Source organism: Falco peregrinus, chromosome 7 (assembly GCF_023634155.1).
Source record: "Falco peregrinus isolate bFalPer1 chromosome 7, bFalPer1.pri, whole genome shotgun sequence".
Lineage (NCBI taxonomy): Eukaryota > Metazoa > Chordata > Aves > Falconiformes > Falconidae > Falco > Falco peregrinus.
The window spans coordinates 50,517,193-50,539,028 of NC_073727.1; the positions used below are offsets into that span (position 1 = coordinate 50,517,193).

The 21,836-nt window shown below is 38.3% G+C and overlaps 1 protein-coding gene across 1 annotated transcript in view; it reads right to left on the reverse strand.

Moving 5' to 3' along the window:
• Positions 1-21,836, reverse strand: part of PRKN (parkin RBR E3 ubiquitin protein ligase) — a 774,760-nt gene that overhangs the window by 479,567 nt on the left and 273,357 nt on the right. The window contains exon 4 of the mRNA XM_055810872.1: positions 8,974-9,092. Coding sequence (XP_055666847.1) covers positions 8,974-9,092 — 119 coding nt within the window. The remainder of the gene's footprint in view (positions 1-8,973; positions 9,093-21,836) is intronic.

A 21,836-nucleotide genomic window follows, 5' to 3' on the forward strand; every position in this document is an offset into this window, starting at 1 on the left:
GATGTTTTTTTTAAGTCTGGGGTTTATTTTTCATTATTCTACTCTGCTTTGAATGGAAACAAAGCAAACTAATTTCCCCAAGACAAGTATGTTTTTTCTGTGGTGGTAACCGGTGAGTGATGTCTCCCTGTCCTTATCTTGAAACACAAGCTTTTTGTGGTATTTTTTCTCCCTTGTCCAGCTGAGGAGGGCAGTGATAGAGCAGCTTCGGTGGGCACCTGGCATCCAGCCAGGGTCAACCCTCACAGTGGAGAAGAAAGAATAAAATGGTTATAAAATAATTTTGCAGTCACCCACTGTTGAGCTTTCTTACTCCTACAATAAGTGCCCGAGTTTTTTAAACAGGCCCCAGGAACATTTGTTGGAGCAGTCTCCCCAGGGAGCAGCTGGATTTGGCAGAATCTAACGTATCATCAAAGAAAACAGACTTTTAAAAGCAGAAATGTAGGGTTTCCATATTTTTTTTTTTCTTCTGATATTCATATTACTAAAAGCAATGAAGGCACTGGCTTAGCAATGACAGAATCAAGCCTGCAGAGTTCTTAGGCAAGTTCCACCAGTTATCCTGGATTCTGGGTCTGCTCAGCACTACATTTATCTAATACTGATGCTCCACACCAAGTCCACTGCAAGCAACAGGAGAACAATAAGGAAGAGTGGAGGAAACAAATGGCACCTGTGGAACTAATGTAAAAAATACTAAAAATATTGGCCTCCTTGGTCAGGCCAATCAGTGATAGACTCCTTTGTTATGAATGGAAAAACATCTCTTTCTGAAGCAGAATTTTTATTTGAAACTGCTCAAGCTGTCCAGTAGCTATGACAGACAGAGGTTTTGTATATCTACTTTAGCACTGAATTGGGCATGAACTACAAACACCACTAGGAGATGGGACTTACTATACCAATACAGTCCTGCACTCCTAGCAGTTCATGTTCAGCAGGCCTGTCAACATCAGATCGGGTCATGAGAGAAGTGAATGCACAAGAGTACATTTCCCTGTGTAGCAGGTAGGGAGAAGATCAGAACATGCCTGATTTCTCTGTGGAATCCTGGCACAGCTGGGCTTGGGCCACACAACAGAACAACGTATCTCCATCTTAAGACATTCCCGCACTCTCAAAAAACACTGGTTCATTAGAAAAAAAATTATGTTTATGATTAAGTATGCTGACTTAATATAACTAATGCAGAAGGATTTCCTGAATCTGTGGAAACTGTGGAAAAAGAGTTCTGAGAGCTCTTTTTCTCTGCGCTGGTCTTCTCAAAACAGCATTAACATCAGTGCCCAGTGGTGGCAATTTAGATGTCAGAACTGAGACGTTTTTCATTATTTATGTAGAAAGATGCACATATATTGAATACATGTAATTTCCTGTAAGTACTACTTTTGTCCACCAAATGCAGGGAAATCAAGCTATTTTTGTACTAATACATTCATTAGCAGGGACCCAACAATAAATGGTTGCTTCACATTTGTTAGTTTGACCAAACAGCACACATTACAATGGTAACTTTCTTACGCACAGTACTCAATAGAAGTATTTTAACACAAACTTTGTCATGTGTTAGCCAAGATCTATCAAAAAGTTTTTAACTTCACAGCAAAAATGTAATTTTGGAGAGACAAATACTTATGTCATCCAGCCCCAAGAATTCAATCACATTTTTAATATCTCCACAGCTTGTGAGTGAGATCACACTTTATCACATAGCACTCCACTGGGTGTTTATTTTGTAGTTTAGACTCAAAGGACAAATTGATTTTTTGTAACCTCCTTGCACTATTACCCCAGCAGTAGTAACCAGCAGTGGGGAGAAGCTGACTCAGCAGCAGTAAGGGTGACATAATTGCAGAGGTACTACTTGTCCCTTTCTCTTTCAGTCAGCCTTGCTCCAGTGCAGTGAGTGGTACTCTGTCCTTTCTTTGTCACCAAGACAGGATACAAGTAATTAATTCCAGGAAAAAAATATGTGATCTGAAATGAGCAGTGGTGACAGGTCGTACATTGTGGAATGGAATTTCACAATGATGTATAAAAAAGATCAAAAGTAAACTGCCTTTTTATTTTATATTACTGAAAATCTCTGCTGAGTTTATATTCATTAGAAAGAAAACACCCTACTTAAATAATCTGATTGAAATGGAGTTAGGAAGTAAGAACTCAAAGAAAATGACTGCATTACAGATCTTTTTCTTCCTAGGAAATATGAAAGTATCAAATTCAAAATACTAAACTATCATCTATTAGGGAGATCACTTAAACTATCTATGACCTGTTATTTGTCAGTCACTGAAAGGCACTCAAAAGACTCTAGCGCTTTTCCCTTGCAGAACTATGACATACCACACAGCCTACTCTAACTGACAAGCTACCTAAATAAGCTTCTCATGGTGCCCGAGAAACAAAATGCAGCAAATGTCCATTTCTTTGCTTGTTTTAAGGTGAAAACCAATAGATGAAAGCAATATCCCTAATAGAACAAATGAGGAAAGAGCAGTTTTGCGGCAGAGATAGTTTAACAAAACCCGTGAACTCTGGAGCGCGGAGGGCAGGGACAGCAACAGGACTGTATGCACCAGCTGCTGAATGAAATCCAGATGTTTTGTCAATGCCAGAAACCAAGTCTCAGCTGCAGGGATTTAAATCAGATCCAGATATAACTCCCTATGTCTGAAAAGATCTGAGTAATGATGTGAGCTACAAGGAACACTTGAAAACTATAGAAGCTATGCAAAACTCCTTTGGTGCTTGTACTAGAGGACATATCAAAACTCAACCAGTACTACCAATGACACAATGTGAAAAACTACCGAACAGTAATGAGTCATGAGTCCCCTCAGTAGAAATGGCCTCACCACAGAACCTGTGGCTGAGTATGGAGACCTAAAGTCTATTTACCACACTTCAATCCAGATTCTGTGCTTGAATTTTGTATTATGACAAGCACATAAGATACTAAATCAAATGTTACTGTCCTCTACACCAGCCATATGTCACAGAGTCAGGTACATTGAAAAAATGTGATATAGTAAGTATAGCTTGGTGTATACCCGTTTGCAGATTCAGGCCTTCCATTTACAGATATACATTTTCCTTTTCACAACAGAGTTAACACTACTATGGGTCCAAAAACATCACTGTAAATGTGACGGCTTTAACTTGGGGGGGGGGGGGGGGGGGGATGTTTGTTTGAGGGGGTTGGTTTTGGTTGTGTTGTGGGGTTTTTTTTCCTGGAAAGAGGGATACCCTAATTATCTGAATCATGGCTACTGAAACTAATGGCAACATTGTATGTATCTGAAATAAACGTTATTAAAAGCTTAAAAGCAACAAAAACATACACCAGTGTGAAACTGACTAAAATTTTCAAGCCATTTGAAGAAAGTTGCTGGCAGGCTTGCAGGTGGTCTGCATAAGACTCCCACACTCCAATCTTTCCAGACATATTTTTGTGCTTGATTAATTACAGAAACTATGGAGAGGTGTTACTTTTGCAGTGACTGATGTTTTCTTATAATTAAATCAACCTGGTATATATCTCCCATAAAACATTAGGTCATGAAATGTTCATAAAACACCAACTTAAGTGTCAACTGAAAAATTACAAATTTAATATTTAGATGGATGACTTTGGTAAAAATAAAAAACTGAACTCTTCAATTTCATAGAAATATAGTATCATAAATTTATTCTGAGCATCATATACTAAAATAATGCTATGCAAATAGGCATGACAGTTTAATAAGGTTTTAGAATAAGACTGTTTAAATGAATAAGTAATATTTTAAAATGTCAGTCAACACACCGTGAAAAAAGAAAGCTCAGTTTAATTAGGTTGGTCATTTGTGGCTTAGGCAGGAGAAGGATTAGCATGTAGAGTAAGCTAAGGCTGCCCAAAGCTTTGTGTGGGTTTTACACAGGTATACACTTTCATCTCAATAAAAGAATTAGTGTAACAAATGCTGGCTTACATGATGCTTTGCTGCTTATGGTACAAGAGAGCTTCTCAAGAAACTTGCTGTGTTACCATGTAAATGGCAGGCACACTTTACAGAGAACTGGGAAAAAGAAAAAGATCTTGAAAAAAATGGCTTTGCTGACAAATCTGTAGCACAGTGGTACAGACAACCTTTTTTATAGTTTGGTTATGTCAACTTTATTTTGACTAATTGCTCTACAAAAGGAAAATAATTGCAATACCAGTAAAGAACATGTCTATCAGCAATCATTGGCATAGTCCACTGGGATTGGAGGGGAAAGAAAAGGTTTGGGGTAATATATTAACTTCCATGATTATTGTTTTTTTATGTGCATAAAGGTCAAGCAACTGACAGCAACGTTTTCAGCCTGACATAACTTGCCTACTGTAGACTGCAATGCATTGAAGAAAGCAGAGCAGATACAATGCACTTGCTGGGAGGACTGCAGTTTTGCCTGCATTAATGTGGAGAGGTCTCTACACAGTACTGAAAAATAAATAGGGCTTAGTACATATTTCAAGCTTTCCAAGACGGACTAGAAAGTGAGAAGAAAAGGGGTCACAAGGGCCAGACACATATCAAAACTGGGCTTAATCTTCATAACCACAGGACTGAGGTAGATGGTATGTATTTATAAAACAAACTGTTTGTTGCTTAGCACATTCAAGGCAATGAGTGTGCCCATATTGCAAATACGGCACTTTGAAAGTCCTCAGGTCTTGCCAGCCCAAACTGCTGGAACAGCACACTCACTGTTCTTAACTACCATGCTCCAGTCAAATTCGAAAGGAAAGGAATAATAACAGATTCTCTTTGTTTTGGGAAGAAAGTAACAAGAAACTTAATTGCAAATTATTTTCATAGACAAGCATTACTTAAAAACTAATAGAGACAAAAATAATCATTTCATAGTCTTTAAAAGATATTTCCCTGTTCTCTTTTGTACTTTTATGCTGAAGTACATTCTCAAATCATCTGAAAGCTGGGATTTTTCTAATCAGTCTTGAAAACTGTGAATGTTTCCACGATATGTTTCCAGCTATTTTGTTTTCATATCTACTGTAATATCCCAATAAAAAAAAAAGAAGCAGCTGCACTTGCTCATTCAATAGAAATTGTCAGTTTGTGTATAGTTATTGTGTTATTCACCCTGTATTTGACAAAAGAATGTAGCTCCACATACTTTCCAGACAATCAGATACAAACAGTGTATTTAGAAATACACCATGCTGGAAATTTTTATAATAGTTTTTTTTATCATGGAGTTATGAGAAAATATTGGGAGACAATAAAGAGATATTTTTATTTTTATTTTGACACCTCCAAAATGAAGAACACTATTTAGCAGATACTGTAAAAAGTGAAAAGTTTGGAAATTTATTTAGGTCTACTTAATACAAGGAACGTAACAATTCCAAACTGAACAGCCCAGGTGTGAGCCATCATTTCCAAAAGTGGCCACGCTGAAGGAAGCCCCTGAGTCTAGCAAAGGACACATGTTGTGTGCTTTCAATGCAATACAGAAGGTTCAAACTCATCTGGTGATAACAGCAATGTCTTTCAGCAGCACTGACTGCTTGTATTCAAGCTGAATACAATGTCTTTGCTTTTATCCATTCTGAATATTATACCATTGGAAGAGTACAATAATGGCACCTTCTCTTAATATTGATTTGTATGTGAATCAAGCCTATACTAATCAACAATATTTAAATGCAACTTTTGCGAGAAAACAAATCCCCTTACATGTGTTTATTCGGAACACCACAAAATGCAACAGTTTCAAGCCTCTGAAATAAATCAGAGATAGTCAGGTAATTCAGGAATAGCACACAGAGCTTGAGGGGGTTTGTTGTTCTGTCTTTTTGAGTTAGATGTGTATAAACATTGCTATGGTTTGTTCTTTCCAATGAGAATACATGAGCTGGGTTTTTAAAGGCTCTCACTGCACTGTTATGTGTAAAGACATTGAAACACTGCTACATCAAGAAGATGAAGCTGAAATTAATCACTTTAAACCACAGCAAAAGGCAAATTTAAACACTTAAACATGTGCCAAATATGAAAGCCCCCCTTCCCCAATATATAGCATGGTAAGACTCAGTCTCCTGCAAAACCTAAGCCTCTTGCATAACAAACCTGGCTGACAAACACTGTGATTTATGACAGAGGAAGGACTCTCATTGCCCAGTAGCACAACAGTGAAGTTCAGCAGCACTTAGACAAAAGAAAACCTCCAAAATCTGTATTACTGCAAATTCAAGTCAGACAACGCTTCCCCATTTTAGGATGCAAATCAAGCTTGACAGATCTACTGATTTTTTTGTCTGAGCCCAGTAACTTTTCCTTGACTTTACACATGGCAGCTAGGCTGGAGAATTAATTTTCTCAACTGCACAGCCACTTAATCCCTCCTTGTCTCATTCCATAATGGTCACAATCAAGACGTGAATTCAGGTCCTTTTGTGGCCTAAAAAAACGCTCCAAGCTTTGCATAAGCATCTCTAATTTCAACTCTTTAGCACCCATGTATTTGTCTACATTGTGCATACTACCAGGTTAATCATTAGTCCTTACAATATAAAGCTAACAATGTCTTTACGGCATTAGAGCTCTAGTCTGCAATGTGTTCCTTGTATATGCTGCAAATAATGGAGAAAAGCAAGTGAAATTTTCATAAACCCTCGAATTACTCTTCTCAGTTACAAACAGCAAGAAAAAAAATAAGTAGAAATACATATATAGAGAGAGAGACACATGTATAGAAATAGAGAAAACTAGATATAACACTTCCGTATACTCCAAAACCTTGAAACAAATGGACATACAAAAAGGAGAGCTGAGTTTGGCCTCTTCAGGGATCTGCTTCATAGAGTACCATGGGATAGAGACCTGGAGGGAAAAGGCACCTAGGAAAGGTGGTTAATATTCAAGGACCATCTCCTCCAAACTCAGGAGCGATGCATCCCAACAAAGAGGAAATCAGGCAAAAATGACAGGAAGCCTGCATGGCTGAACAAGGAGCTCCTGAACAAACTCAAACAAGAAGGAAGCCTACAGAGGGTGGAAGCAAGGACAGGTAGCCTGGGAAGAACACAGAGAAATTGTCCAGGCAGCCAGGGACCAGGTTAGGAAAGCTAAAGCCCTGGTAGAATTAAATCTGCCCAGGGACATCAAGGCCAAAAAAAAAAAAAAAAAAAAAAAAAAAAAAGCTTCTATAGGCACGTCAGTGATAAAAGGACTAGAGAAAATGTGAACCCTCTCCAGAAGGAAATGGGAGACCTGGCTATCCAGGAAATGGAGAAGGCTGAGGTACTCAGTGACTTTTGTGCCTCAGTCTTCATCTGACAAGTGCTCCAGCCACAACGTCCAAGCCACAGAAGGCAAAGGCAGGGACTGGGAGAATGAAAAACCTCCCATTAGAGGAGAAAATCATGTTCAAGACCATCTAAGGAACCTGAAAGTGTATAAATTCATGGGAGCTGATGAGATGCATCCACAGGTCCTGAGGGAACAGGTGGATGAAGTGGATAAGCCACTATCCATCATTTTTGAGAAGTTATAGCAGTCCAGTGAAGTTCACACAGACTGGAAAATAGGTAACATAACCCCCATTTTTAAAAAGGGAAATAAGGAAGACTTGGGAAGCTACAGGCCAGTCAGTCTCACCTGTGTGTCCAGCAAGATCATGGAGCTGATCCTTCTGTAAACTATAGTAAGGCACATGGAAAATAAGGGTATGATTGGTGACAGCCAACATGGCATCACTAAAGGCAAATCATGTGTGAGAAATTTGGTGGCCTTCTACCAGCATTACAGCTTTGACAGATGAGGGAAGAGCAACTGACATCATCTACCTGGAGATGTGCAAAGCATTTCACACTGTTCCTCATGACACGCTTGTCTCTAAACTGGAGAGACATGGATTTAATGAGTGGACCACTTGGTGTATAAGGAATTGGCTGGATGGTAACACTCAAAGAGTTGTGGTCAGTGGCTCAACATCCCAGTGGAGACCAGTGACAAGGGGTGTTACTTTGGGGTCCATACCGGGACCTGTGCTGTTCCACATCTTTGTTGGCAACATGGACAATGGGATTGAGTGCACCCTCAGCAAGTCTGCCAATGACACAGAGCTGAGTGGTATGGTCAACATACTGGAGAGAATACATGCCATCCAGAGGGACCTTGACAGGCATGAGAGGTGGGCCTGTGCAAACCTCATGAAGTTCAACAACGGCAAGTACAAGGTCCTGCAGCTGGATCAGGGCAACCCACAGTGTCAGTAGAGGCTGGGTGGAGAATGGATGGAGAGCAGCCCCGAAGAGAAGGACTTGGGGGTGCTGGTGGACAAAAAGCTCAACATGGCCAGATAATGTGTGCTTGCAGCCCAGAAAGCCAAACAAATCCTGGGCTGCATGAAAAAAGTAGCATGGCCAGCAGGGCGAGGGAAGTGATTCTTCCCCTCTACTCAGCTCTCCTGTGACCCCACCTGCAGTACCAGTACTGTGTTCAGCTCTGGACCCCCTAACATAAGAAGCACATGGACTTGTTGGAGCAAGTCCAGAGGAGGACCATGAAGACAGGCTGAGAGAGTTGGTTCAATTCTCAGCCTGGAGAATTGAAGACCTTACAGCAGCCTTCCAATATTTAAAGGGGGCTTACAAGAAAGATGGGGACAGACTATTTAGTAGGGCCTGTAGCGACAGGACAAAGGGTAATGTTTTTAAGCTGAAAAAGGGTAGATTTAGATGAGATATTAGTAAGAAATTCTTTACTGTGAGGGTGGTGAGGCACTGGAACAGGCTGCCCAGAGAAGCTGTGGATGCCCCATCCCTGGAAGTGTTCCAGGCCAGGCTGGATGGGGCTTTGAGCAACACGGTCTTGTGGAAGGTGTCCCTGCCCATGTCAGGGGGATTGAAACTAGATGATCTTTAAGGTCCCTTCCAATCCAAGCCATTGTATGATTCTATGAAAACAAGCTTACCCTTGCCAACGTCAGTGTTCCTTGTTTACATATACTGCAGCGGACCCTCAGTTTCCCAGGTTTCACAGCTTGGCAATTTTTTTTGCAAAAAACATAAAAACTGTTGTAACCAGATGCACCTGTCAGGAAAGAAAACAAACAACAAAAAGAAACATTTAATGTATAATGAAAATTAGTTACAAACTGTCATAGAAGGTTTATATTTGACCTACAAGTGGTAATTAAAAAAAATAGGTTGACTAATTTTAAGGCCTGAAGACAGTATCTTATCATATCTTGCCTGGTGTAGTTCATAACACCTTTCAGTAGCTCCTGCTTCTTGATCAATGGCTATAGGTGAAGTACATGGTAATCCTACAAAATGCATCCTATCTTGAGTCTAAGTTTACAACTGATAAGCATCAACTGTAATATTTGGCAAGTGATGTATGAGATTAATTACCCCAGCTCTCCATAATTTGCATATTACTTTTAGTCTAAGTTTGTCCAGCTGCAAGGTTTAGTGAGTTCAAATTGCATGAAAATTTCCTTGGATGAAGTTTAAAAGATCAATTTGACTGATAACACAGCAAGAAAACAAATATTTAATTTATCAAATCTAATTTTTATTCATGGAAGACTGGGAACCATTGCTTTATTCTTGCTGGCAGCGGTATAATTTAGCAAAGTTTGTAAACTGCTGCCAAGATATTAGGCCAAGTAAATTTTCAAGGAAAATTAAATGAAACGCATTCTGTTCTGTGAAACGATGGAACAGAAGATGATAGGCAGAGAATTGTGTAAGCCTGGGGCAATGCTAATGAATTTGATTTCACATGCAATCCTGATCACTGTTTTGAGTAAACCACATTTTAGAATGGCTATTGCTACTTCTTAGAAAATGATGGAAGATTCATAACATGGCTTTAATCTAGATTAGACATCTCCAAGATCAGAGGCTCAAGCTTAATATCAGAAGTTGAACTGAGACCAGAAAAAAGTTCTTAACAGATTTTTCCCAATATCAAGAGGTAAGACTGTGGAGATTTGACCCGTTAGCAGTGATGAACTTCAGAATCAATAGCAGTCACTTTAAGATCAAAAATTTTTCACTGTCTTCCTTGCCATTCTCCTAGGTCTTCCTATGTTTATCAGCAATATACTTTTTATGTATATTTGAAACCTAGAATGTTACCACAGTAAATATGTTCTAGAGTAATATTTTTAAATATAACTGACTTGCATTTTTTTACATGTTTTTCACATGATAAACAACAGACCTTGTGTTCTGCCAAGGAAAATGCCTATCAATTTCATGTTACACTTATTCGTAGGTGTCCTAACATAAATGGGCAACTAGTTTCCAAAACTCAACTTCAGAGAACTATATAATAACAAAATAATAATCTTAAAAAAGTTTATAGATGTCTTCAAAGAAGACATATACTACTGTGAGAAGAAATTTTATAACACTCTTACAAGTTTTCAGAAACATAAACTACATAAAAGTTCATCAGTGATGTAGCCAATATTAATTTTAGTAAACTGATCTGAGGTGTTTTCATTATGCTTCCCTGGGGAATATTAATCACCACAGCAGAACATAAAGCATCACAGAATTTAAACTGAGTTCAGTTTTTGTGGAAAATTAACACACATTCATCCATTCACACACATACACATTTTTCATACGAATAAGAGCAATTCAAAAGGTTGAAAGCACAATTCTCAAAACAGTCTAAAACACAGTTCTGATATTAAAATATTTAGACTAAAGAAAAAAGGCTTATGGTCAACAATTTAATATATGGTACCATGTTGATATGTGATTCCAAACTAAATATGAAAAAAATTTGGACATTTGAATCTGTGTTCACTCATCTTTTGCCTGAGGTTCCTAACACCTGGACTGAGAGCACATCTGGATTACACCCAATGTGAGCTATAATCCACAACGAAAATCTACACTACGGTATTACAAATGAGGAGGAGCACACTTGTACATGATTGAATTTTACTTTTGGCAGTTGTTCAATGTGGGATCAGCAGGTCAATCAATATAACAAAAAGGCAGCACCTTTAGCACATTTCAAAGGAAATACTATGTAACCTAAGTAAGCAAGAATGCTATCGCTAACAGAGGCTCACAATAAACACGATTTCAGCCACTTATTCTGGTGTCAGTCTCAAGTGCAGGAAGTGAGACCAGACTGCTTTACCTCTTTCAGTATCACCCGTCCTCTCCCATTGCTCCGATTTCTTATATGGGCAGTCTAATGAGAGTAATGAGACTGCTGCTGCTGTTCACATGTAGAAGCACATATCCTGAGTAGATCTGTGATGCCACTGCTCACTGTCCTAATTCTGCCTGACTCTCCAGAATGATTCCTGCCGTGACTCTAATGAAACCCTTCCAGACAAACAGAACCATCTTATTGAGTACATGAGCCCTTACAGAACAAAATATTCTGTTAATTGGGCTGATGCTTTTCCTGATCCTGTTCTCCAGACCCTGATGTCTTGTGTCCCTGTCTCACATTTTATAGCAAGCTTATTTCAAGCAGTAATCTACTTGAGGCAGGAATCATGCTTTCTGCCTGCTTTGTGTTCTAAGTTCATTCCATCTGGACCCAAAGATAAAATTATATTATTGATAATATTCTGCAAAATATTCACAGGATAGTATGGCATAAATCAGCATGACTGAATACTGCAGTAAAAAATAGCAGTCATAGAAGAGGCCCAAAATGAGACATATTGATGATTTACTATAGAGGATAAATCTTGTGCATTAGCCTGATATTTACTCTGTGCAAAAATAGACTATGTTAGCTCTATATTCATTTTTCTTAGCACTCTCCATTTTTTTCCTTTTTCATGAATATTAAAAGTACCTCAAACACATCCCTATGCACAAATTTGAAACACAAGAAACGCATTTATACCATAATGAGAAATTTGGAGCTTTATCCAAATTTCATAACTTTGGAAATGTCGGCTATAGCAAGGCTGCTGGAGAGGCACAACATGACAAGAGGAATGTTCTGATTTTAGCAGGAAAGTATCAATAGGGATTTTCAGCGATCCATTCACCACTTTATGCAGATATGCTGATCTCATTCTCACAAAGCGCAGTTGCATCATTAGGTGTATGTCCTGAGTAGCATCACCAGGAGTAGTGGAGAATGAATTAAGAATGCAAATGCTAAAAGTCATACATACATGGCCAGTATTAAAATCTTTACTGACTTGTTAATGTCAATGTGTATTTCAGCATGGACCTTACCAGAGATTACAACCCCTTGAATCCCTTTCCAGAAGGGAACTGAAACAAATAGGAACAAAGAAATCTGCTTTTTGCACAAGCTCTGACATAGCAATATTAACAAGAAATGTAATTATGGCCCCGTGCCAGTAATCACTAAAATTGCTGCAGAACCAACCTTAAAACCTTGTCTTTCCTCATTCAATCATGGTCTATAAGATTTCATAAAGCTTTACATTAATATTTTATAATACTGGCACTCAGCAAGAATGTGCAGACACAGCAAGTTACAAGATTAAAAAAAATGAAGGTCCCTTTATAAATGCTGATTCTGAAACTGAATGTGAGCATTAATGCCAGAAATAAATAAATTATAACTATCAGTCTTCTATGGAGTTACATACATTGGTGGGTGGCGCAAGACTGAGGGAAAAACAAACGTGCTGTATCTGCATTATTCTTTTCAGAGAAGGTAAAGTCATGGGAATCTCAATTTTCAGGTCCACATTACAAGTACTTTTTGTGGGGCAAGGGACCCATAACAGATTCTTTTGACAATCAGTGGTTCATCTGGGTCTGGACATTGTTTTCTAGATTTTCACCACCAGCTGGTACATCTCTTGAGAAGCCATTTAATTTGAGTCTCTTATCCTTTAAGATGGAGCATCAAGGATCTGTCATTTTGTGGACAAGTATTTTACTTTAATTTGCTGTAAACTTAAAAAGGTGCCACCAGAAAGTTGACCTTACAAACTCGAGTTTCTCATCAGTCCAAAAGCATTCTTCAGCACATGATCATATGCTCACTTTTTAAGAAGCCATCTCCAATATGTCAAGCTTCCGATGGAAATACAGAAAAAAGAATTCTTTCATTTTGTTCATATGTTGAATTAGCAGCCAAATGAACCATTTCCATATGCATTGGTTAATTCCTCTCATGACTTGTTTCAACACAGCAAAACTCATTTAATGCACGACTGCCTGGCAATAGTGGTCTACCTTAACTGCCCTTTGCATTTGGTGAGAACACTTACAGGACTGAATCTTTCACGGAAACTACAGGAATGTCTCTCGTTACTGGAGTCCTAAGAAATGCCTCTCCCATCTGCAATTATAGAGAACTCACAACCTCCTTCCTCAGGTCATCTGTGCTAGTACTTCAGTATCTTTATCTTTAGAGAAGTTACTCCTTATTTTTAGCCTTAATTTTCAGGATGAAATTTAACAAGTACATCCTCTACATTCCACTAAAGGTATGGAAACCAATTTGCTTTCTTGCTTTTTGCAGCAGACTTTTGTATTGGTTTTCTATTTTATGGGCTAGTCAACCCCAATATAGTCATTCCTTTCTTACATGCAATACACTCTAGCGCTCAAAATATTTCTCTTAGATTTTTCTTTAAATAGTGTTAGATGCAGCTCCCTAAACTTGTTATCATTTTCCAGCTGCAGTTTTTCTAATGCTGAGTACAATGGGGTCCTTTTTTTCTTTTTTTTTAAAGACATCTGGAAGGTTATCTTTGTGTTTATCTGTTCCTGTATAGTACCTCACTTAATATTATGAGCATAAATTAATTTGTTCCTGTTCAGTCTATGATCTAAAATGAACCTCCAAAATGTTGTCTGCTTCATTTGTTTTAACCCATTCTGTATTTGTGTTGATGAATACTGCCAGCCAAGTGCAATACTCTGTGTTGCCCTCTTCCGAGCACCATGGTGTTTTTTTCCAGACTGTATTTCTGACTTGTCATGATCATTTTAAATTTTTAGGCTGTCCTCCAGTTTATCTGCAGTCCCTCCTAGCTTGGTGATGTCTACTGCTTTAATAAGTTTTGTGTCTATTCCATCCTCCAGGTCATTAATAAGAATATTGATTAATATCAGATGTAGGGCAGACTCGTTCAATATATCCCTCCATTTTGATGATGAACTACTAATAACTACTCCCCAGTCACAGATTAGTAGACACATTCACAGCAACCCTACTGTATTTTTATCTGTATCTGGACACCTAGTTTGTTAATGACAGTATCATGCTAAATTGTCAAAATAATTACATAGGTAAGTATGTGATATTTACTCCTTCTCTCCACAGTACAACATGATCGTTTTTTTAATACAATTGTGCTAGTTGTTACTCTTGCTTGTGGATTATTTGAAATACTTGCAAGTGTTAGATTTCTCCCCCAAGCATTTTCAGGAATTTCAGTTAAGTTCTTAGGCTTATAAATTACTAGAGTCTTCCATTACTTTTTTAAAAGTCATCAGATCCCCCCTCCATTCTTCCTATAAATGATTTATTTTCTGTGAGTTCTAGAAGCTGTTTCAATAGTTCTGAGATTCCGTTCTATAAGGAGGACATTTACTCTGAAAGAATACAAATTATACTAATGTCTCATAAAGTAGCAAATTTAGATTTATCCACGTGGGAGCAAGCAGAAAATAAGTCTGAGCTGCTCAGAGTTTTTTCTTGTTTTGTTTTTGTTTCTGTTTTTAAACTGCAAGCAATATCTAGTATTGATACTTTCTTAACAAAATTTCCTAATAAAAATTGCAATAAAACATAAAGCTAAAGATCAAGAATGGGTACTGAAGGTTCCAAGATCTTCCAGAATTCAAAGGAGAGGCATGCATAGGCTAACCTACTAAGATAACTCTAGTAATGAGGTAAGTTATAGCCTCAGGTCATGCAACAGTGTCAGAAATAAATTATTTCAATTTTTATTATCATTCTATATTAGCCATCAAATAACATGACAGAAGAGATAAAGTAACATATTAGCCTAAACTCATCACATCTCCTTTCTAATATACAGAAACAATGTCTCAAAACCCTCTGATTTTAATCCTTATGTAAACTGAATTGCTCAAACTAAGTCATCAGAGGTGTGGTTTAGGACAAATTTTTAAAGTTTTATGTCCTTCAGTGCTGGGGGACTGCATACCTGTCATTCAGAAATGGATGATAGGTCAAGAAAAACAACAGTGATTTTTCTCTAGTATATTTTGTACTGAATGCAATTCTATAGGATGATTAATAGCTTATTAAATATATGAGAAATACTTCCCAGCTAGAATCATAACGTATACTATGTAATTAGCGTGGTGTTGTGGTGCTGATTGCCATTTTTTCTACCAATGTTCTCACTCAAGCAAATCTTGCAGGTGTTGGGGATACTTAATGTCTTCCCACTTGGAAATAGCAAAAGTGTGAGGGCAATACCAGAGTAGGGAGAGAAGAGAAAGTTCAAGATTAAAGTGTGGAGAAAGACAAAGTATCAGGAGACACAGAAATATCCTAAGTATTGAAACCCCCACTCCATAAGCTCCTCTGTAAGCATCTTTCCTCGCCATCTCCACCTCAGGCTTAGTTTCCTGCATTCAAGAATGTCTAAGGTCTAGGGCCCACCATAATCTTGGCTCAACCTTCTAAGGAAAGCACACAGTTGTAAGAAGGAGCTGTGAAAAAGTTTGTAGAAGGACAAAAGTCAAATGGCAGAGAAAATGGGTTCTGGAGATGGAGTCACTAGGCCAAGTATTCAAGGGGAAAGGTACCAACATAGGTAGCTGGAAGATCTCAAAGGAAAAAATTAGGGCTTTATTTGATCTGACACTATATGTTGAGAGCCTACATTTTAATGATCCAAGATATACAGATGACAGGATTCACGTATTCTCTTAAAAACTTTTAAGTCTCCATTAAAATCTTACTCAATGCTTTTGCTATTCAGTTTCTGCTTATCTCTTCAGCCTATTTTCTATATTAGCTGTTTGTTGATGTAGATCTTCAAATTACCCTTCAAAAAGAAATGAGGAAGGTTCGAATAAGCCACACTGCAGGCTGTATAAGATCAGACTAACCGCTTCCTCCTGTTAGGGTTTAGAGAAGCATACAATAAATCACCCAAACCTGAACATCAGAAGTCTGAGATAGAATTTTCCTAGTTAAAAAGCAGGAGTGGGTCTGATAGACAAGATCTGTTGTTCCACTGTTGTTTAAAAGGAATTTATTTATCATTTTATACCTCCAACATCCCTAGTAACTTTTAAACAATGTACATTAACAGAGACCAGGCTAATACGTATGGCTAACATGTATGAATATATATGTACTTGTGCATATAGAATTCGTGCATATATATGTTTAATGTAAATGTACGAGGCACACACTTTGTTGGTGTATAAAATAGTTTCATAAGAATTCAGAAAACAATCCCTATTTTGCAGTTTTCACTTGCAAATATCATCAGATAAAGCCTTTATTACAGGCCAGTTTTAGTAAAATGCCTGGTGGTTTACTCTATTGAGTTCATTTAGTTACATTACTTTTACTGGCCAAAAAATTTTATGAACATATGAATGCAAAAGGCTGCTTATTTATGAGATATGTCAGGACCTGTCTTCTCATCTCAGTGAGACACACTCTCTCTTTTGCTTCTTCAAAGCTGATTTCCTCAGAACTATCCCATCACAAAAAGTATTAAAACTGTTCCCTCCCTTGAGTGTTTTATATAAAAAGAAAAAGTAGCTTTCTCTGAGGTGTATCCCAGTGTTTTGTACCATCTCCCCATTTAAATTTTTAAGCTCCTTTAGGATTTGAATTTCCTCCTTTTTTCTATGTTGCTAATGATGAACATGCTGTGGAAGCTTTATATATGTTAGTGATAGCGCAGACCAATTATTCTTATATGCAAGACTAGTTAATCAGAAAATGTTAGTCATAATGTCTATAGACCTGATCCTGAAATCTCTAATCAGTCAAAACACCCATTATCATCCATATGACTGCTTAAATGAATAAAATCTGAATCGGGGTATTAGGAGCTAACCTACCGTTTTCATTTGAACTGCATTTTCATATACATGATAATGATTACTGAGTCTTTCCTTTAACTCAGCTATTTGAAAGAGGACACAGCTACAGGAATTCTTTCAACAGAGTGAAAATTACACAAAGCTAACATTGTTTCAGATTCCATTATATTTACATTTAGAGTAGTTGTGATTTGTAAAACTTTGATTGACTGCCAGAGACCTCTCAGACGATTTTAGCAATCTGCACCCACATAATGAAAAATACATAGTTAAAAGTGAACAAAGAAAAGTATTTTTCCAACTGTCTTCACCTCAAGGACTTTGCTTGATTCAACACAGTACAAGGAAAAATATCTGCCATATAAACCCATCAGTCCCAATGTAGTAAACATTTGCACATAAACGTAAATTAAAAAAGAAGTGTGGAGGTTGCACTTCTGCACCTAAAAAAAGAGATGACTTAAAAGATCCTATTCACTTTCCAAAAATACAACTGGTATTTTCTGCCTTTAATCTTTTCTTTTTAAACTGCCTACCTGCAAAGATTTCACAGAGCACATAGCTTTCCTCCACAGATGCATATATGCAGCTGTACACGTTTATAAAACTTTTCTACCTGTTTATGATGATACTTACTCTTTATGATTCCTATCTAATTTAGACCATGAGAATGGCATTTATTTGACAGATTTATTTAAACTGGTTGTGCCATATTCTAGTGGCAAAAATGGGCACTTTTATGGTTTGATTGAATTCAGACTAAAGTAGATACAAAATGATACGTCTGATAAATTGTGCCTAAAAAGGTGTGTTTCTCTCTGTTGTGGGGATTTAGGACTCTTAGGTCTGGCAGAGATATCTACACTGCAAACCTTTAAAATGAGGTGAGATGAATCCCACTTGGTGATGCTGTGCACAAGAACCCATGACAAACAGTTGTGGTATTTTGCAGTATAGATAACAATATTAAATAGACTAAACCTTAAAAAAACCCACAACCTACAATTCCTTTTCTTGAGGCTCAAATACGATTTGCAGAATGTCTATGGATCTCAGATAATTAAAGCATATGGAAGAAAGCTATTTAGAAAAAAGATATGGACTTGTCACTGTAATAAAGACTACAAATGAAAGCAGGAGAGGATATTAAGAAGAGTTGGAATTTGGCAGAAAAGGGTGTAATGCCTGCATTAGAGGTGGAATACTGGAAGTACTTGGGAAAGACAGCGGGGGGTGGGGGGTGGAATTTATCTTTTAAACTCCTTTCTTCTCAGTGAAAAAAATTTGCGTGCAAATTACCCAGAAGGCTCCTGTTCATTAAAAAAAATGCAAAAAGAATAGTACTTGATCTAATTTAAATTTCTGGAATTTTGAATGGGCTAGGGAAAAACGTTTATTAGGCTTTCTCTTTCATTCTTTATCATGGAAGAATCTTCTGCTCCCCTTTTCTAAGGCCCAGTATCATTTCCCTTCACTTTCTTTCCTCTTTCTTCTTCTTACTTCATTACCTAATTACCCAGATAACTTCTGTAATTACTTTTCCCCTTTCTCATTCCCTTTCCTGACCACTACATAAACTTCACTGTCTCTTACTTCTCACAATATACTCTTCTCTCCTTCAGTTTGCTCTCTGATTTTCAGACAAAGGAGCAAATTTCAACACTAAAGCTAGCATAGTTCATATTAATAATAAGGAGTGAATGCAGGAAAAAGAGGAAAAAGAAAACAAACCTAATGGTGATGATTCTGCTAGAAAGCACAACATGGGGAAATAAAAGAAAAAGAAGAAAAACAATTTCATGAGACTGCTGAAAGCTTGGCAAATGATACATGGGAGACAAACAAGGATACCTTGCACACAACAAAGTGTTCAAGACTAAGGGTATCAAAAGGTCTCCCTGAAAATTTACTCCTTGTGCATGGGGAAACCACTATGCACCAGCCATAACAGCCCCCACAAAGCACCACTCTCAGCTGCTTTTTACCTCGTTGAAGGGACTAAGGGTGACCTGCAGTGGTAACAACTGGCTGGAACTGGCTTATTTGTAGCTGAAGGCAGAGACTTCTGGGTTTAAGCCTAAGCACATAATGGGAAGTGAGGCTGCTGCAGAAAACCAAGCATGGGTGGCACAGATCCTGCAGTGTAGGCTTGTATGAGCAGCAGATCCAGTTGAGCACAAATTCAGCACATAACTACAAATTAAAAGTCAGTTGTACTGATCAGCTCCAGCACAGCTCTGGTTTCCTCCTTTTTGTCCAAGTGGAATTTGAGAACGTGCACACTTGTTTGACATTTCTGTACAGAGAGCAGCATACCTAGGGAAACAGCCATGACTGTACAGCTGGACAGAAATCTTGAACACTCAGGTTCCAGGGCACAGCATGGCAGGGGAAGGCCAGGGCATGCAGGAGTCAGTGGCGATGGTATAGCAAACAGGAGCCATGGTCGCCAACAGGGACTCTGACCCACCACACCTGAGCAAAGTGAGCAGGGCAGGTACAGCGACGGTCACGCACAGACCAGTGGTCACCAAGCAGGTCCATAAGGATGAGGCTGGTACCAGCTCTGGCCAGGAAATCAAGGCATCAAGTCAAGGTTGGGATCAAGAAGACATACATCTAAACACAGCATACCCACAAACATCACACAGGGACGGAACAAAGGTAAGAACCTGGGCTTAAATGCAGCTCCCAGGCCAGTTGACCTACCAAGGATGGGTGAAGTGGAGGCCTCCAACAAGCTTTCTGCATCTCTTTCTCACACAGCTCTTTTCACAAAAGTCTGATCCAAGGTTATACAACTACCTCATTTTACCACTGGCCTTTGACACAACCAGTTAAACACCCCAAGAGGGAGGGAGGTTGAAGAACTTGCAGAACCTGTTGGTGACTTCACACCAAGCATGTGATATCACAGTAAATACCTATGTCATGTCCAACAGGAAACAAAGAATTGACAAATCATGGAAATGCTAAAATATTATTGAAATCATCAGCATTTTAATTGAGAATACACCACCAAACTTAGGACAAGACATAAAAGTAACTATATTTTTAGAATGCATGCATGCATTTGCTAATTGAAGAAGAGTTTGTATCAGCTTATTTATAGTTTCAAATATATGCATTTCAAAAAGGTACATCTCCATAGCAGATCATGCACAATTTAGGCAAGCACTTTTTGACAATACAGAATGCAAAATTCACATTTTGCTTTGTTGATTAGTTTGAAATTTTGTTCCTAGTGTTAGTGTGTATCGTAGTTTAACCCCGGCTGGCAACTAAGCACCATGCACCTGCTCGCTCACTCCCCCCACAGTGGGATGGGGGAGAGGGTCGGAAGAGTAAATGTGAGAAAACTCATGGGTTGGGAGAAAAACAGTTTAACTGGTAAAGCAAAAGCCACACACGCAAGCAAAGCAAAACAAGGAATTCATTCATGGCTTCCCATGGGCAGGCAGGGGTTCAGCCATCCCCAGGAAAGCCGGGCTCCGTCACCCGTAACCGTTACTTGGGAAGACAACCACCATAATGCTGAATGTCCCCCCTTTCCTTCTTCTTCCCCAGCTTATGTACTCAGCATGGTGTCATATGGTATGGAGTATCCCTTTGGCCAGCTGGGGTCAGCTGTCCTGGCCGTGTCCCCTCCCAATTCCCCGTGCCCCTCCAGCCGTCTCGCTGGCAGGGCCCCAGAACCTGGAAAGTCCTTGACTGAGTATAAACATGACCCAGCAACAGCCAAACCCATCAGTGTGCCACCAACAGTGTCCTCACACCAAATCCAAAACACAGCGCTGCACCAGCCACTAAGGAGAAAAGGAACTGTGTCCCAGCTGAACCCAGGACAGTGTGCAATCACAGTATCTAATCAGGTATGTTTATTTTGACCAAAAGATTGAAGAACAGCATACCAATAGTGAAATAATAGCTATTCCTACTGAGCTTATTCTCTGTGTTAGCTTTCTAGTTATTTCCAGTGTCCAAAAAACCATCAGTTCTACTCAATTAATGTTGTGCAGAAATAGGTAAGCTAACGTATCAATAATTACCAGTAAGTATGAAAGGCTGGTGACAAGAAAAAACAACAGCCTTGCTGTGAGAGCTTTGTTTTAGAGCCTGCTACTCTATTGCAATACATACTCGAAAAGTTTGTTTTTCAGAGCACCCAAGGAATAAATAGTGAGGTAGCACAGTTTATGGAAGATAATTAAATTATCCAAGGTTCTAAAACATTTAAAAAGCTTCCTCAACAGTTTTTTTTAATAGAAATTTTACTGTTACTGAATAAAAGGAAAAATTCCCCTGTAGCCAAATAACTATTTTAAACATGGGAAACAAAGGTCAGGAATAAATATTCAGTTTTCTCAGTGCAGTCCCAAAAGGAAATTTTGTTAGGACCTGAGTATTCACCATCAGAAAAAAGAGATGCTAGGACCTGAGTATTCACCATCAGAAAAAGAGAAATAAACAGTGAAATGACAAAGTTGGTTGGTGATATGATTTTATTCAAGGTAGTAAAAATGAAGGCCAACTAGAAAAAAACATTGAAGAACATAGGGTGGTGAGTAACTAATAATAGAATAAAAAATTAAATTCATTGTAGATAAATTTAAGGTAATGTACATGGGAAAAATTATTTTATGCAAACAGTGATGGTCTTGACTAGTTATTACCACACAGAAACAAGATCTTGGGGTTATAATAGAGAGTTCTATGAAAATGTCAGCTCAGTGCTCAGTAGCAATCAAAAAAGTAAATTGAATGCTAGGAGTTATTAAGAGAGGAATAGAGGGGGGAAAGAAAA